This window comes from Trachinotus anak, unplaced genomic scaffold, assembly GCF_046630095.1.
Source record: "Trachinotus anak isolate AG129_WGS33_773 ecotype Australia unplaced genomic scaffold, CSIRO_AGI_Tana_v1 ptg000005l, whole genome shotgun sequence".
NCBI classification, from domain to species: domain Eukaryota; kingdom Metazoa; phylum Chordata; class Actinopteri; order Carangiformes; family Carangidae; genus Trachinotus; species Trachinotus anak.
In genome coordinates, this window is record NW_027273856.1 from 471260 (window position 1) to 490530 (window position 19271).

The window sequence follows — 19271 nt, forward strand, 5'->3', positions numbered from 1 at the left end:
ACGTTTCCCAGCTTTAAAGGTGAGCCTAAATAAGCCATTTTACTGAAACGTGCAGGTGGATGACAGAGAGCACCTCTGTAATGATGAATTCATGAGCCACCACAGGAACGATCGTGACAAACTCCTCAAATCGACTTGATGGCTTATGACACTTTGACCAATGATGCTGCTAAGCACAATTACCATTACTCATCGTGACAGGACCCAGATATCCATTCAACATGGCAAATGAACGAGCCATTTGTTTTGCTTGTGCTCGCCTTCACTGACACACATTTGAACACATTAATTGGCAACACACCACACACTTACAAATTCAAGCAGAGGGGGAAGACTGATGTGTGTTTTTCTTGCAGGGCGGCAACATGCAAAGGCGAGTTTCTAACTGCCAGTCAAACTGCCCATGATGCCTGGAGGGGAAATTAGCACTCCAGTGTTAACAAATTAGCTCAGAAGGAGGACCAGATACTGTGCATCTGTAATAAAGTCCTGCGCCTTATTCCATCATGCTCCTCACATGGTGAATATTTGATCTGGATTTTTTTTTTTTATGAGAAGCCAGGTTCAGCCTCAACCAGATGAAACTGACAAGACAGTATCATTACAGAGTAGCGGTGTGTCGCTCCTTTTCTTCCCTTCTGTAACAATGTATTGACACAGGGAAAGTTAATAACTGTGAAAGTTAATAAATTGGTTGCTAGATGGAGGGAAATCTGCGGAGCACAGCAGCTTCTCCCTGTGATATACTTCCAGTAGACAGTAACCTCATGTTTGCATACACACAAGTAACAAATACAAGTACTCTGCCATCACTCCATAAAGGCTTGATTCACATACTCAGAACACAGAGGTGAAGTGTCTTTCTATCCAGTGAGCACTTCCATTTAATTAATCACTACTTCAATTCATTAAGTGCATAGCTGTGGTAAGAAAAAAAAATGGGAAGTGGGAATGTGAAGCAAGTCCCCCATCAAGGTCTTATGTTAAAAACCACTTCAGTGTGCAAATTACAACATTAGTTTCTTAGGTCAAATCCACTCCAGCTATGGAGAAATCTGAGACTCTCTTTAGTGCCTTTAAAGCAGATGAATTGTATATTTTTTTAAATTCTGCAAATTTAATTGGAACTTTTGTATTGTTTGAAAAATACAGCTTTTTTTTTGGTGCTAACTTGGTTCATTTCCTACTTTTCCTTGAAGTGTAAACAGAGCAGAGGTGTGTATGTCCTGCTTTCTATCAGCGAAGCGGCGTTTTGTCAGATGGTCCAAGCCGGAAGGTGAGTCTGTGGAGCTGGCAGCTGCCGTGGCAGCGACTCCTGACAGCGAGCTGGGCTTTGTTCAGGTCCCGTCATGTCTGACATCGTTTTGCTATTTCCTCTCCTTTCATTGCGTTCTCCCTCCCACTGCCCATTCTCCCTCCTTCCTGAACCCACCCACATGTGCCGACATCACTCAAGGGATCGTCTAAGCCAAGACTAATGCACCTTGGCCCCCACCTACTGTACGGTGCCTCCTAGGCTAAAATGAACACAGTCCCTGTCACATAAACACATAGGAGATTCACACTGACACACACACACACACACAACTCCCAGAGCAGGCATGACTCAACATGCCCCTATAGTAACACATGCCCTGGTAGTAATTGAGGTCAAAGAAAAGAAACAACAGGCTGATTTTCGTCTTGTGCAAGGGGAAAGAGGTCTTTCCCTCACTCTTCTTTTACCACACATCATCAGATGAATTGCCTAACAGCACACTGGAGGCAAGAGCCAGGCTTAGTTTAGCATTGTGAACTGAGACAAACTGCAGTGCGACCTCACTAATCTGAACCTCTCAGGAAACAAGATGCTGTTCAGTGTTCAGACAAGAAACGCTGACATACAAGGAACCAATCTATCAACATTAAAAAAACACAGGCTCACTTTCTGCAACATCCTGAAGGAGCTATTCTGGCGAGAACAGATTTGTGTTACTTTTGTAGATCTGATATTGTCAAGTACATTTTTTCCAAAGGTACTGTTCTTAAATATATACCTCCTATATCAGTCTCCCATGGAGGGATCATTTTAGGAAATCCATTTAACTATCAACATTAACTAAGACATTATCATGAAGACATGATCAGCAAATCATCAAATCCAATCAGGTTTAGCACAATTTTTTTTTTTTTTTTTACTTCTTTATCCCTAACCCTAACCCTGCTTAGTGTAAATTTTCTCCAAATCATATATACATACTGTATATAGCAGTGTGGTGGAGAAAGTGTTTCAACCCTTTAGTTAAGTAAAAGTAATAACATCTCAATGGAAAAACTCTTTAGGTAGAAGTATTGAGGTATGACCAGCAAAATGTACAAAAGCTATCAGAAGCTGAAGTCCGAATGACACAGAATCAATGTGATGATATATCATATTCTATAAGCTGATGATCAGCTTTGTACATACAGCTTTTACATATATGTAGTGGAATTATTTATTTTTTTTTTTTTTTAAGTGCAAAGTAAACCCTAACCCTAACCCTTTCCAAAGGTACTGTTCTTAAACACCACCTATATCAATCTCCCATTGAGGGATCATTTTAGGAAATCCATTTTTTAACTATCAATATTAACTGCTAATACAGACATGATGATCAAATCATCAAATCCAATTAAGGTAACCGTTTTTTTTTTTTTTCTTTGCTACAATGTTCCAGTAAAGTTTTCTCCGAAACAAATGTGCATACTGTATAAAGCAGTGTGGTGGAGAAAGTGTTTCAACCCTTTAGTTAAGTAAAATTAACAATATCTCAATGAAAAGCTCTTCAGGTAGAAGTATAAAAGTATGACCAGCAAAATGTACAAAAGCTATCAGATGTTGAAGTCCTTGTGACACATAATCAATATGTCATAATATATCATATAAGCTGATGATCAGCTGTGGACTTAAAATCCTGATCTTCAAAAATAATAACTACAGTTTTTACATAAATGTAGTGGAATTATTATTATCATTATTATTGGAAATGTAAAGTACCTCACAACTGTATTTAAGTATATTACACCTATGTTAGTAAATGTAAAGTATGTGTATTCATTATTCAAAATGTGATTAGCAGTTTGTTTTTGTGAAAGTAATTTTTGACTAGTTTGTCTGTAACCATGGTTAACATGAATCAACATTTTTCTAATGGTAAAAAACAAACAAACAAACCAAAAAAAAAAAACAACCACGATACACTGTCAAGTGCACAAAATGCTTTTTTATCTCTTACTTAACTTTAGGAAGAACCATTTATGTGAACACTTGAGTGCACTACATTCATTGCCATAGCAACCCACGGTATTAAAGAAGCTCTATCACATGAGATACAGGACAAACTGGTGACAAGAACATCTAGAAAACCCATTCCATTGTAATGAATATGAAACCAGGCAGTATCTCTGTCTGAATGGATCCCTGGGGCTCTACTTATCATAGTTGTATTAATAGTGCAACAGTTTGAGCAAATAGAGCTGAACTACAGCACGAACTGGCCACCAGGTTAGCACCATGCCACCTGTCACAAATGAAATGGTAATGACTTTTTGCTCAGGCACATTATGATGTTTGTGTCTGGTGATCATGGTGACAGTATAAAAGCACTTTACGTGTAATTACCCCAATCAGTTGACAACAGGAAAATGAACCCAACACCAGACTCCACACCACATCAGTTGAACACACAATTAAAATTAGTTGGAGACTGATATTTTTTTTTAACTTGAAACAAGCAGAAACAGGAGGAAAGACAGCGGCACAATTTACATAAAGCAGTATATTGCTTCTAGATAAAATCTGGAGATGCAATTTCCTTTTTTTTTTTTTTTTAAACTTGGCCTTGTTTGGAATTCGGGGTTGTGGAAAGTGAGGATGAGCCTTTTTCAATTTCTTGCCATTTGAAGACAAAACTGGGTAACTGAAGCTACCTCTCACATCGTCCTTGTATGAACTTTTTTGCATACCATTTTATCAAAAGTATCCTCGCACAAGGACCAAACTCTGAATTACGTTTGCAATGATTTGTTTTTCTGCTGCAGAGCGTGTTTGGAAATAAACCTAAGCCAATTCTCTTCCTCATACTTCTACGACTGTAGTTTTTTTTTACTGCAGTGTAATCTCTGAGGGGCAAAAAGCATGAATTAATACAAATTAAAGCTCTGCGCTGGAATGTTTACTTACATAATGAAGAACAAAAAATTACTCAAATGACAAAATTAAAATGTGAATTCATGCATATTCATCTGTTATAAGTTAACACAGACATTACTTCATTACTTTTCTCAAATTATTTGTGCCAGTGGAGCCACATAAGTGGCTAATAATATCAAGCAATGGCCAAAATAACCATTTCTCATCTCATACACAGTGCATGCGTAGCACTAGACTCTTCCTTAGGTGTTATTGCAGCCATTCCTGTGTTCACACATACAGCATTAGTATCCCTATACTATGAATGTGCACATCAAATCCCAGAAAAATATAACTGAAAGGTAAAGGCTGTGCCATATATCCTCTAAGAACTCAAAGGGGGGTGCAATCTGATGTGCCAGGTGGCATCAACAGATTAAAGGCCATCTGTATCAGTGCTTAACTGCAACCAGCTTCTTTTGTTCCCTCCCCTGTGGTTCGTTCATTCCGACATGTGTGTTTGTGTGTGCACATGCTCACTTTAATACATTATGCATCGGATTGGAGGGTGTTTCTCCCGAGGGAATGCTGGTGCATACACCTACGTGTAAAAAACAAGACACTGTTCAAGGATGACAATTTTTAAATCAGACCCCCTGCTTGCACAGTTTCACTTCCGCCTCCCTGAGCTACAACGTCACCATCGCTGTCATCAGAGATAGTGCAAGCCACTGGCCATTTTGGTGGACCCCAACTGTACAGGTCTACTAAAGGAGAGGGAGTCTTTTTCACAGGGCCCTCAGTGGCTAAGGGTCTGAGGGTATGTCCACACTACTACATTCTCATTTTCATTTTCATTCTCATCTTTTTTTTGAGCCCCAAATGGGGCAGTTTAGAAATGCTGAAGGCCCTATTTTAGTTTGAAAACTCCGGGGCTGTGTTGTAGTCTGGACGGGCAAAAAACGGAGACCTTTGGAAACGATGATGTACTCACACCCAGTCGTTACCTGATTGGGTCTTATCAGCCTCGACTATGTGGTAAAACCAAAATGAGTAATGAATTACAAGTGTTACTGACCTTGTTGTCTTGCTAGCAGCTGTTGTGCCGTGAAATTCTGCATGTTAACGCTACAACTGTCTTTGCTTTACTCGTTCATAGTATTTTCTGCAACTAATCAGCTGAGTACAGCTGAAAGTAGACAATCTGCTTCCTGTTTACACCAGTTCAAACATGCCCAGTATACGTGAATGGTCATGTATGTATGCGTTTTCAGATGTGGTAGCATGGACGCAGATCGTTTCTGATACAGAGCTAAAGCGGTCGACGGAGATCGTTTTCATTTTAAAACGCCATTGTAGTGTGGATGTAGCCTAAGCTAAGTGGTTAGCACTGACATACCACAAGTCAAGAAGTTGAAACTGGAAAGAGGGAATCCGTGAGATACATTGCTGTAAAGGTGGATTTGTAAAAAAAAAAAAAAGGAAACAAGGGAAAAGTGAGATGAAAACATTGTAAGGAGTTGAAAGTTAAAAATTATTTTAAAAAATGGTGTTAGAGACAAAAACCTGTGAAAAAAAACGTCAAAAAAGAAAAAGTGATTCCTCAACCACCCACAGAGTGAAAAGTAATCTCATTCCACATGCGTGCAATCAAGGCAGTACTGCTGAAATTAGCCTGGGTGGCTACGCTAGATCTGAGGCACAGGGCTATGATGATTTTCTTTGATTGTCTTTTCTCCTGTATTCAAAATGAAAGGTATCAGATATGGGATTATTGTGCGGAGATAAAGAGGGGTGAATATGTATGAAGCAACATGCACGCAGCACTCATGCATCAAATCATCTGGCTGCAATTCTTAACATGTGGCATATTGGAACCCGGCAAGAAGCATAGGAGGCATGAAATGGGAAGGAATGTGGCAAAACATGCCACACATGGTTTAACACAAGCAGGTGTGGAGCCGTGATGAGTGATACAATAACACACTGAGACAGGCTCGCACCTCGAAAAACAACTAATTTATCTGGCAAATCTGTTACTGGGAAATAGAGATGCTTCAGTGACTGCATACATCTACTTAGCACTGGACTGCTTCCTCTAAACCATATATATCAATCTTAAATGGTCCCGCAACCACCAGAGTCATCTGGTCATCATGAGTTGTTCCAGCAACAGGACGTCTACCCCTTTGAATACTAGGCTCAGTTTCCACTCCTTTAAATTGAAGCTTAACACATAGTCACTACATGTGTTACCTAGGTATGACATTTAATCTCAGAAATGCCATCTTTAGGCACATGCTCTAGTACTCGAAGCGAAATCACTTTGAATTTTTCCCTTTATATAAATCAAAAGATGAGAATGTCCATGTTACACAAATACAAGACGATGTCAAAGGTATGTAATTATTTGCCTTCGTCTGCTTAAAATAAGTGAATTTTTTTTCTACTTGTTTACATTTGTAGGTCATATGTTTGGAGTTTTGGCACTACTTTTCCCATCATGCTTTATGTCAGTGGTTTCCAACCTTGGAGTAGGTACAATTCCAAAGGGTAACAAGATATTCATCTTGTGAGTCCTAAAATTCAATGGGATAAAAAAGAAGAAAAAGTAGTCTCACCTCTCAAGCCAAGAAAAATATTCAAAATCAACAATCTCAGATGGGAAATTCACTCCATGGTAAAATTACTCATATCTCACTGACATGTGCAATGTGTCACAAAGGGTTGCATTGCCTCATTTTAAAGGGTTGTATGGTAGAACCACTACAGTCAGTGATGTAAACAAGACATGCAAGTTACAGATCTGACTGCTGCAAAATGTGTATAATGTGCTTGTATTCCCATCTGGCTCATTTATAACACAAAAAAATGAACGCCAGGGGGTTAAATCCAGACCTCCCAGTTAAATGGCGGGCCCCTGTGACCTTCACCATGACCCCAATACAAAATACCCAGCATTGTATGCACGGAGCTAACATGCAGCTGAGAAACATCTGCAGTGGGCCTATAAAAATGGCATGTCGTATTGTTTGATGCTTCTGCCTGCTGTGGAATGACATCGCTCACTCTGCCTCTCCAGTTTCAACCCTTTTCCCAGTCCATCTCGGAGCAGAGAAAGGAGTGTATTATCACAGTGAAAAAGGATCTCCTTCTAATCCCCCCCTCCTCTCGCCACCGAATGAGGGGCAGTGATCATGGAGACTTGGGGTGTGTGTGTGTGTGTGTGTGTGTGTGTGTGTGTGTGTGTGTGTGTGTGTGTGTGCGTGCGTGCGCGCACTTGTAAGTGTTAATGTGTGAAGAGAGTGGGAGGAAAGAGGGAGTGCACCACTGGGGAATGTGCACCTGCAATTTTTCTCATTTGACACAGTTGGTCTTTTGTAGGGTCCCAGGCATAGGGAGATGTCTGTGAAACTTATGACTCCTGCCCTCTACCCCCACCTCCCAAAAAAACACATCTTCACTGTGCTATTCTCTATCTCAGCTGAGAACAGTTCATGTCAAAAATAGGGGGGATAACAATCCAATAGATAACTGGACAGTTTGGCTGAACATAAGCAATAAACACACACACACACACATCTTAACCACTCGAGCGTTATCAGACATAAACAAAGCTTGTAACAAGCTGCAGATCCATATGGGAGAAGAAAAACAAAGACAGCAGAAAAATAAAGCAAAAAGACCAAGACCATATTGAACACATTTATTTATTTATTTCTATGATGTATTGGCTTCTGTATTTTGTTTAATAACTCATCAATAAGTCCTGCAACCTAAACAACCCTGTAGGTAATTTATCCCAACCTTCTGAATACGACCCACGGGAGAAGACCAGCAGGGGTACAGGACCTTTGTCGCCATGCTTACTATAATAAACACAAGGGTAAGGCTATGGGTCAAAGAAACAATGTTGACTCTTAGCCCATCTATCCATCCAACCAGCCTGACCTCCCCCCTACACTGACTTATATACTATATATGTATATACTGCATACCAAATCACCAGACTTCCTCCTTTGCTCCCGTCATAGTTACTACGACCACTGAAGGTTGGGTCACAATAAGCTGCTTGCACAGACGACCTGTGAAGTCGTTTTTTTATTGGAAGACATCCTCAAAAAGGTTGTTGGATTATTGCAGACTGTAGTCATTGCTACTTTAACTTTATTTTAAGGACTACCTTGCAGAGTTAAATAATATATTCAGAACTGGAACTGGAGAAGGATAGATGGAATGAGTAAAAGTGGAAACAACAATCACAGAACCAAACATTAAATATAGTAAACAGAGACAGATTTCTGAAGAGGCAGACATGTGTGTTTTCTGTGTTTTGTTGAGGATACATATTAATACATTTATTTGTCATTTGGTGATCTTGGCTGCTGATGTTGAACCAACAACCTCTACACTTCCTTGAGAATTGCACCTCCTTCAAGAAGGTTGAAGTTTATTGCAGCTTGGGTCACACAATCATAGTTCAGTCCATCATTTCTCTTCGTTATAATAAGTTTCTACAATAAAGTTCATTGCTGAAATTGAGAATTATGGCAACATCCATTGAGCCAAGAACCATGTGCCTGGTGTAAACATCCATCACAGATAAAAGTCCATCTTCCTGTTTCATCTTTGATACACAGTTTTTTCGGCCATTAGGAATTATTACAAACTTTTTGGATGCACTCACTTTCGGTTTTATGTCTACATAAAGAGCTTTCAATAAACATGCTTAGCTTGTTTAGAACAGATCCGATCGTCTGACTGCTCATTGTTTCTTGCCCAAGTTGTAATAAACCAGAATTATCCTTTAAACAAAGGGTCATGGGCTGCTTTAAGGAGTGTTTTTGGTCAGGATATCAGTGATCCATGGCCTAAACTGATGACTCCTCCCATGGCTGACAGCTGTGACCCACCAGAGCCTCAATACTCTACATCTGCAGAGGATGTGGTGGTGGAGGGGGGCAGTAAGCAGTAAGGAAGATTTGTGTCCTTCTGTACGGAAAAGACTGAAGCTGAAGGGAGGGACTGTGTGTGTGTGTGTGTGTGTGTGTGTGTGTGTGTGTGTGTGTGTATCATGCGTGCAGTACATAAAAAACACACACTACAGTGTATTTTCCATCCTGTGTAAAGCACTGGAACTGTAAACTACTTGACCCTGGCATCCTTCCAAATGAGGAGGCCACACTGAAGAGCTACCATTACTCTTGCGCTATCCATTCCCCTCTCTCCTTCCTTTTATTTTAATGAGAGCACAATTAATAAGGAAATGGAACAGCTTCCCAAAGGAGACCGGTTCCTCCACAATGGAAGCCTTCTTTTGTCAATGGCCGTATTGAATTCCCCTACAAGGCCACTGGGCCATACTGAAGGCCATCTCCAGTATCGCCCCACCTCCCGCACACCACCACCTCTCTATCGCTTACTCCCTTCTTTTCTTATCCTCAAGGTCTCACAGGCTAATCTGCGCCACAGTATCATTTGACCCCCCCCCCCCCAAACCACCACCACCACCCCCCAACCCCTTTGTTCCAAATGCAGACTTTACAATACTTCATATTGATTTGCTGAGGCGAAATCACTGGTCACTGTGCATGCTTGGTTTATTCAATGACAGCACTGAGGGAGCAGAGAGCAGGGTCACACACCATCTTGCCCATAATTGCCCTGCTGCACCGGTGGTGAAATCTAGTTTGAGGCGAACAGTTTCTGATCTTTGGTAATCTTTGTTTTTGTATGAATACATTAAAATTCACCCTGACAGTTCAAGTGCTGCATGAGAAAGAAAAAGATGTCAAAGGACCTTTTGTTTTTCAATTATTCTAATTTTTGGTCAAATAAAGGTGCTACTGCTTTACCCCGTCTTCTGAGTCTTACTCGGGAAGGCACCTGTATTTTCCTCTGCTGTGACAATCCCACATGCACCAAACACTACAGGACTATCATCAAGATTTCCTGACAATGCACATGTGAAAGCTGAGAGCCAGTTGTTTAGATGTTCTCCTACTGTTAAGTAAAAAAGAAAATAAAAGAATATGGTCTTAGCTTGCAAGGCTGCTTTCCTGTTCTGGCGACAGGGTGCCATTAATTTGATTTTTTTTTTTTTTCATTAACAGAGCGTGTCAGTGTATCTGAGCCGGAGCAACTGGAAAAGCACTTCACTGTTTGCTGCTGTGTGGCCATTCAGCAACATGTTACATAAGCTGAAGAAGGCATTCAAAGGCTCTCAGAGAGCTTCCATTGATACAAGTTCTGTATGTCTCAATGTCACCGAACAATGTCAAAAACACTCCAACCCGATCAAAAGTCTGGCTATTGAAAGAAACAGAACTAGCTAGAAAGCTATATAGATATAATTTAATAGGTAATCTTTACATTGCATTGGCAGTGTTAAAAGAAAAATCCTCATCTTTGCTGAATCAAATTGCATTAAATGTTACGTAAGAGTTGCAGAATATTTTTTTTAAAAATGTTGTGATCTTGGGCTGTGTAGATGTAGATACATATTGAATTATAGAAGAGGAAGACACACACACACACACACACACACACACACACACGAAAACCTAAATATCAGTGCATGTTATGAGAAACATGTTTAAATGAGGATAGCCTAATCTGAATAATTAGCAAAATGCATACAGCATGGCCTCGAGGCAGTTATTGTAGTCATGTGCTGCTGCAGTAGCAATTCATTATGTGGGTGGGCGGACAGACAGCTTCACAATGCTTCACTCACACCACCATCATACCCTCACCCACGATTATAAAGCTGATAGAACTGAACATACGGCACTGTAGTGTCTACCACTGCACAATGTAACATGTAATCTGCCCAGTCTTCTGTGTCGTATGTGGACATGTTGGCTTTAGTTTACAGGTGAAGGATAAAAAGCATTCAGTATATCACGCATTTAGATTTCACAATGTGGCTCTGGAAGGAAAAAGTAATTAATTTCACAAATTGACTAAAGCATAGGTCGCTGCATTGTCTCTCTGCGTGGTTTCTGTTTGCCCTTCCTGCTCCTCACATTCCGCCCACACCCCAAAATTACTGCCTGACCCCTGCGGCTATGCAGTGTCGGGCACCCTGTGGTATTGCACGCCCACCATTTTTGCCCTGTGAGCTGGTCTGCAGGGTTACTTAGCAATTTTCTCTGCAGCCTCCAGACACCACAAACACATACATGCCCCCATGCGCACGAGCACATTATGCCTCCTATAATGTAAACTAACATCCACTGCCACTTGACCTTGCTGTCAATATCTGTCCTCATTAAACACCATTCGGCCAGCTGCAAGTCCACTTTAAATGGCATCATTCAGTGCTTACCAAATTATGCCCGTGCAACTGGGCTCAGTGGACGGGGAGTCTAATTCATTTATTTGGAAGATATACACAGGTCCCAGTGCAGCCACCTATAAAACATGCAGAAGTATTTAACCCCACCCTGCCATTTGTAATGTCGCTGTCATTCATTCCTCCTAGGTTGCAAGTTCTGACAGCAATTTGGCAATGTCAAGCAGTCACTACGGATGCCATGGGCAGCAAAGGCCATTTTTTTATTCCCGGTATCAAGCAGGTATTGATTTTTTACTCATTATAGAAGAACATAAAAAGAGAAAGGGATTTCAGAGCTCCATGCCAAATGCCAGACAAAATGTTTCTGGAGGTAATATAGAAGTGAGAAGTGAAACTGAATAGAAAGAAAACTGGATTTTAAACCTAGTTTATTCACTTTGAATTCAAATCCAACAATTCCATTCAAATAAGGCCACATGTCCTGACAAAGCGAGACCTCCTAAAACTGCTTTACAAAACACAAAACAAATTAGCATTCACAAAGGAGCTATGGAATAAAATGGCATCCAAATGACAGCTGTGGAGGCCACCCTCAGGGTAGGGTATAAAATGAAGTAATTTTTTTCATAACTGCAACACTATTATCTATTTTCAGGAAGCCTAGTGTGGCTTATGGGAAAATCATAATCCATTCCCAGGAAAAAGAGAGGCAAATAAAAAAAATAAAAAAAAGAAAATCTGTTGAAGCTTTAAACCGGAGGCATTTTTAAGAATATCATGAAAACCATTTTCAAAGCAATCAAACTTTCATCTGAAAGTCAAGTAACGAAATGACTTAAACGGCACCTTTTGCCAACAATAAACTGCTCTATCATTAGATTCTTATCTGTGTATCTGCAAGACAAAATGCTCCTCCTTTGCTTAAAAATGACACTTAATTCTTTTTTTTTATATATATATATATATATATATATATATATATATATCTCGTCTTATCATTCTTTATGTTTATCAACACATATGATGCCATATTTTGATGCCATCACAGATCCAGTGCAGTGACCGAGCACCGGGGGACGTACTAATGTCATCGGGCATGAGCGGATGTTTTCCTGCCTGTGCCTGTTTAGTACCTTTGTGGCCTCGCCTTGACATTTATTGCACCAGCATGTGCAACACATTCCACATTTCAAGCTCCAGTTTGAGGGATGTTGCACGCATTTTCCAACCTGTAATCATACGCACACGCCTCATCCAGTGTGAATGAGGCATACTATGAGGCTGGAAATGTCAGTTGGTCCAGACTGAAATATCTCAACAAATACTGGATGGATTGCCATGAGATCTTGGACAGACATTCACGGTCCCCAGAGGATGAATAGCAAATAGTTTGGTGATTCACTGTTGTTTCCTTTACTGGCGTCATCCGGTCAAATTTCCAAATTGTCTAATACTTTGATTCACAATAATTGCAAATGGTGTTAATCTGCAAATGTAAGCTTGTCATCACACTGTTGTGGTAATCACAAAATAGCTTAATTATGTGACTGTGCTTAAAATTTGAGTTGAGCCTGACACCTGCCTAAGTAGGAACCATTATTTAAAAAGTGCCTTGCTCAGCTGCATCTCAGCATGAGCTATTGGTTGGGAGTCAGTTGCTAGTTGGGGCCGGTGCACAATCTATAGCCCTGCACAAAGTTTTCCTAAGTCTTTTGGCCCACCTCTGTAACTTGGACCCTTCACTTCATAATATAAAAGGCCTGCTTTCTTTTACTCAAGAATTTGGCTGTACAAAGCATACAGTCATTCCACTATGTTTCCGTTTACTTTCACCAAGGTGAAACAATGCAGCCGCAATCATCCCTTTACTTCCCCTCAATAAAACACAGAAGGCTATTTGCTTGATTTAATGTCACCTTCCTCTGCATATAGAATTCACTCTTCATTGAAGTGCTGTATCTGTCTGTGCATTATGCTGCTGCAAATGAATGACTGACATCCATCCAATCTGAAGCGCACTTATTTTCAATGCTTGAAGAGGCATCTCACAGCCACAACAACACAGTGCAAGCCTCAGTGGGCTCTACAAAGAACTTTCTCCCGCTTTGAAATATGAGCTCAAATAAATCATTTGTTTAATTAATTAAGCAAATTAGGCAAATCCTAGGATGCCTTGGCGGATGGAGCTGGTGCCCTGGCACAAGGAGATTAATTAAGTGGATCGGCTACGGGAACAATGAGACTGACGTTCGAGTTTAATGCTCTTGTTTGGTTTGATACTGCTAACCTTAGCATATTGGTGCTAATAACTAAATGTGAGCAACAGAGGGTGTGTGTAAGGTGCATGCTGGCTTAGTTTCAACTTTGTGCAAGCTGTTCAAGAGAGGATATGATGTAGAAAAAGGGTAAAGACAAAATAAAATGGACGGTTTTTGTTCTTTCTTAGCCCTTTTTTGCAGGATTGCCATTTACCTGGCATTGTTCTGAGAGCCAGAAAAACTGACAAACACACACATATGCTGAACAGATGCGTCTGGCACACATCTGCCTTGCTGTCTCATCCATCCCTCATTACGTACCCACCCCCCTGGCAGGACAATATCTGCTTCCAGGTTTGATGTATGCACTGGTATCTGACCATGAAAAATATGCGTTAGACTTCACGCTTTCGTGTCTTGGATTGGTCCACGAGTCGTCATCCATTATATCAGCTATGTCTCTGATTCCGTGGGGTGGTATTAAGTAGAATGAATATAAAATCCTTCCTGGAGCATTTTACATGCACAGAAACGCATGATTAATGTGCTGCTCAAGCATGGCCACAGTGTTTGGGGCATTACTTTTCCATTGTTACTCAGTGTTACCAAAACAATGACAAGGATGCGTTTTACTTATTTTTCGACCCAGTGACAACATCTGTGATGGAACTTTTTATTAATCTTGCAAGACTTTGTAGCTGTCCTTTCATATACACACAAACAAATCATATGCAAGCCCATACACAAGCACACACACAAACAAAAAGAGACATAACTCTACCACCCACACACAGCCACACGTCCCCGTCGCTCCCTAAGCTGCGTTCTATCATTGACTGTTTTTTTTTTATCTTGCTGCTGTGATGCTTGTCCAGAAATATTCCTCATTTTCGTCAAGCAAGTGTAAAGTGTCAGACCGTTGGGTACGTGTTGACATACAAATAAAGACAAGAAAGGGCAGCACGACGAGCAGCTTCAATTGCAGTCTCTTAGCTAACACGGTATGTGCATTTGTGTGCATTTTCCTGCATGTATGTTGTGATTATAATGTGAAACCTGGCATGTGTGTCAACAGAAGCAGTGCTAGTCCCTGTGTTTGACTCCATTCATCCATGCACATGTGTGTGCATGCCTGTGCCTGACTGTGTATAGACAAAAGGGACTACAGATCCCAAAGTAGGCCAGCATCCCCTGGAGTACACATTTCCAACACTCTCAGGGAGAAACATGCACAGTGACATTGTGGTGAATATTCCCAGTAAAGCCTCCACAGCTGCAGAACAATTCACTGGAAACATCTGGCCGGGTCTGCTTTTAGCATCAGGGCTGGGTGTTAAATGATTGCTTTTTCTTAATAAAACTGCAAATTATTTACTTGCAGTGTCAACCACTTAATCTGGTGTTCAAGCAGGCCCGAAATGCTAAAGCGTGATTCCTATAGGACATTAGATACAGCATGAAAAACCGTAGCAATTAGATGTTTGTCCGTTTGATGTCACCTATTCCTTTGGGATCAATGAGTGATTGATTAATAGGTTAGAAGAAACAAAGCAGAATGATTGATTTGAAGGACTGTGCAGGTGTTTTTGCATGCAAATCATGCATGGACTACTGATGACCATTTTCCAAATGGTTCAAGCAACTTTAAAGATTGATGAATGCTTTTTTTCCTCTACCTTTTCATACCATACTGACATAAACTAAAATCAATGGCAGCCTGGAAGGTAGGGAAATACCAATCACCAATCCAGAAGACTATGGAGAAAAACTCTAAAGCATGTGTGGAAAAAGTAATACAGCACTAATGTGAACATTACATTTGTGGTAAATGGGCTATAACATGCAGAAACACAGCTTGGTTCTTTTAAATAAACGGTCACTGGGTGTCTACAGCAGACACGTTTCAGGCATATTTCTCAGACGTCCGTCTTCCCTAAACCACTTCACATCCATCCCCCCTGACACTTTCTAATTGGCTGTGGCTGGTTTTCAGACCACAGCTAATGTTTGTCCAGCCAAAGCAGCCTCAATATGCATCTCTCTACTCCCAGGACATGCTTAAATGCTTTTTGTTCCAATTGTATTTGTGGAAAATAGATTTGTAGTTAGAAGACTGTGTACACTTTTTAAAACAAGAATAATGTCTGAATGTGAGGGCTAAGATGCAGCAGACAGACACACACAGACACACAGAAGAGTTGTGTGGGTAGGTTGAGACATGATTACATCCTGTGTGATTGACATGTCTGTTGTAGACAGCACTTTAGAACCAGTGCTAATCAAACACAAGGTCAAGAGGTTAGAACAATAAGAACCAAGGGCACTGACCACACACAGGCGATTTTGTGCATGGATATGCTTGCCTGTGTGTCACTCCTATTATTTCTATCTATTCTATATCTATTGGAAAAAAAAGAACTTCTACAAGAAGCACAAGTGGAATAAAATGGAGAAATTATTCAGGACTCAAAATGAAGCCATCAATAAGTGGTTTTGTTTGTGGATTTTTTTTTTTTTTGATTTTTCTTTTTAGTGTTGCAAATCTCTTGCCCATAAATTTTTGAGTTGGCAAAAGTTATTTTGAGAGATCAATATGGCTTATCAGTGTTTAAAATGCTGACAGCAGTTTGGGGAGCAGTGGACTGACATTTGAGCACGTCACATAGCAATGAACATTGATACAAGATGTTTTTTCTTCCTAAGGGGAAGCTCGCAAGCCAAGTTAGCTAGGTTCCCTGAGGGGAGTGGAAGCTAGTTAGCCCAGCTTGCCAACACTAGCACTGATTCCCACTTTTTATTCATGTCATCACCAGCTCTCACACAGTATAGTATTGATCCTAGCTAACATTAGCTGTCTCTCTTTCATGGGTCCAGTTGTGATGATGACAAATGACCAAACTGTCAAAGCTCACGCTCTCAACACTGTACATTCCTTTGTGATTTGAATGACAACACATAGTAACAAATGCACAGAGTCACCATGTAACATTGGGAGAGTTCAAATCACAGATGGCTAACAACAATGGCTAACTATGGCTTCAGCTGGATAACTGCCTGTCTGCCAGTGTGTTTTTATTCCCTGCCCATGCAATATTGAACCAATCAAATTACCAGTACTCACATTGCCATTAGATATATACTGACTTCTTAACAAAGATACATTTTATTACTTTAAAAATGCAACCTCAGCTGCCTCATAATTGCTCAGCCCCCAGTCAATAGAGCTCTGTATAGAGATATGCATGACATATAGCTGCCCGCTGACCTCTTTCTATTGAGCATTAACACAAAACTAACAATGCTGGAGTGGATGGTGAACCCAGCCACCACTGCCTTCCACAGATATCACAGCACAAAAACAATTCAATTACTTTCAAATCTCCCATTAATGGTTTTAGCCATATCAAATTAACATTTTTATGGGCCATTGCCTCACTCCCAACATTCCTTACATCGAAACCCCTCTGACTGGGACCAACCACCCCTTCCACACACACACTTCCACACACCCACAAACGTTGACTTCTTTTAATCTTAATGTAAATGACTTCATCTACTTTGCCTCTAAAACAATTCACAGAAGGCCAAAGGGAAATGCTGCATAACTGCAGCAATTCCCAAGACGTGGGAAAAGAAAGACCTTGTAAATTAATCTTAGGATCCTAATGCGTGAAATGATACGTCTTTTTTTTTTTCTCCCCGTACAACTCTCAATATCCTAAACATACACCACAAAGCCAAAGCAATTGTGAATGGTTCTTTGAAAGTAATTTCAGTTCATTTATTATTGCCAGAAGATCAAGAGACAGAGCCAGTAGAAAGAGGGACAGATCTAAAAATAGACAGAAAATCTGAAAAAGAAACACGACAGAGAAAAAAAATAAATAAATAAATAAAGTAGAAAAAGTAGAAAAAGTTTCACAGAGTTTAGGCAGTAAAAAACTGCTAATTAGTGAGCTGAGCTCGATAGGACGGTGAAAATGAGACAGACATAAAGTCAGAGGCTTTAATCGCAGTTGGCTGACAGAATCTGGCACTTAAATAACAGATGGATGAAATTCTGATACTGCTTCAAACCATGCCAGTCACCAAATGCAAGGAGTATGTTTTTGTGCCCACATCTGCACATCCACACAGACACAAACACAGACAAAACACGCTTGCTCTGATGAGCCAAACTCACCCAGAGCGGCTGGTGCGAAGAGGCTGGCAAGGACTAGCAGGCGTGCGGTCCACATGGCCTCCTCCTCTTACCGCCCCCTGCTGAAGTTCCCAGTTGAGTTCAGTGCTCAGTCTTTCAGTGGCAAACGCCCGAATTGGTTGCTTCCTTTACGGCACGGTTCCCTCCACTACGCCAGTCTTCCCACAAGATCACTGATGCGCTGGTGCCAGATGCCTTCCAAAATCTGTCAAGAAAAAAATAAAAATAAAAAAACATACATGTTAGCTTAACAAAGGACTCTGAGTCAATGAGTTTTGCAATGCCACAAAACTTCTACTTGATGATTCAGTGTTTTACAGCAAAAATAAGAGTGCGACATTTCCAGTAAGAGACACAACAGATGGATGCACCATGGCTTCATCATCCTTATGCCAAGTCCTTATGGCTTTGTGGGTTTCAAGTTGTCATCAAGTGACACGGTGTAAGTTGTTCAATCTCCAGTCAGCTTCAGTCATACCGGGTGTGATCAACCAAACACGAAGACTGTGAGAACCATAAAATATATTTTTGGATATTCTGTTGTTGTTTGCTCATCGAAGTGCTAACTCCCCCACCTTACCAACAAATCACCCCCACAGAGAGACAAGGAGCGAGCGATGAAGCACGCACTCCTTTGGGCTAGTATGTGTGTATAGACTAAATGTATCATTGCACGCGCATATGTGCTCCAGACTTTTGTGTGTTTTCTTGCGAGGCCTGATGGCAAGTGACATAAGCAACGCGGCAGTGTTTTCCCTTTTCCTGTGGGCATGTGCCATAACTTCACAGTTTGAGTTTTTACACCTGTTAATGTATTTGCACATGCCTAAGAAAACGACTACTGTGCTCGCAGCCTTCTCTCCAAAAAACCCCGTCAACAGAGCGGCTAACCACATACAGCATGAAGAGATGAATGAGCCGGCGCTCTCCCTGACCTCCTTTTAAACTCATGAGAGTGCCGTCACCAGTGAACCCTTGACACTAAATGAAGTCATCGCTAAGCAATTGCTAGTTAACATGAAATGAGCGGAAAACATCTAATGTGATTTACATGGTGTTGGCTTGTGAATGCTGTGAAATTAACACTTAGGATGTGTCGAACACTCAAAAAAATGGTGCGTGAAAATTTGCAACTCCAGATCTCATAAGTGAAGTATTAACATAGAAAAACACTGTTAGAGGGATATAAAATATTTCATGATCTATATTCTGATGGGATTCTCAAGATTATCCCCATCAAACCCATATCATGATATTAAGGTTAAGTCAGCTTTGATGATTAGACCATCCAAACCCTTCTATTATCCACTATCAGCCATGATCTGCTGCAGACATATAATCTCTGCAAAATGATACAAGCCA

At 40.6% G+C, this 19271-nt stretch overlaps 1 protein-coding gene across 9 annotated transcripts in view; it reads right to left on the reverse strand.

The window, feature by feature from the left end:
- The window catches only part of LOC139621274 (adhesion G protein-coupled receptor L3), a 205386-nt gene that overhangs the window by 133060 nt on the left and 53055 nt on the right, over positions 1 to 19271 (reverse strand). For all 9 annotated transcript variants that reach the window (XM_071477567.1, XM_071477568.1, XM_071477570.1 and 6 more), the window contains one exon: positions 17892 to 18114. In XM_071477567.1, coding sequence (XP_071333668.1) covers positions 17892 to 17946 — 55 coding nt within the window. In that variant the 5' untranslated portion in view covers positions 17947 to 18114. The remainder of the gene's footprint in view (positions 1 to 17891; positions 18115 to 19271) is intronic.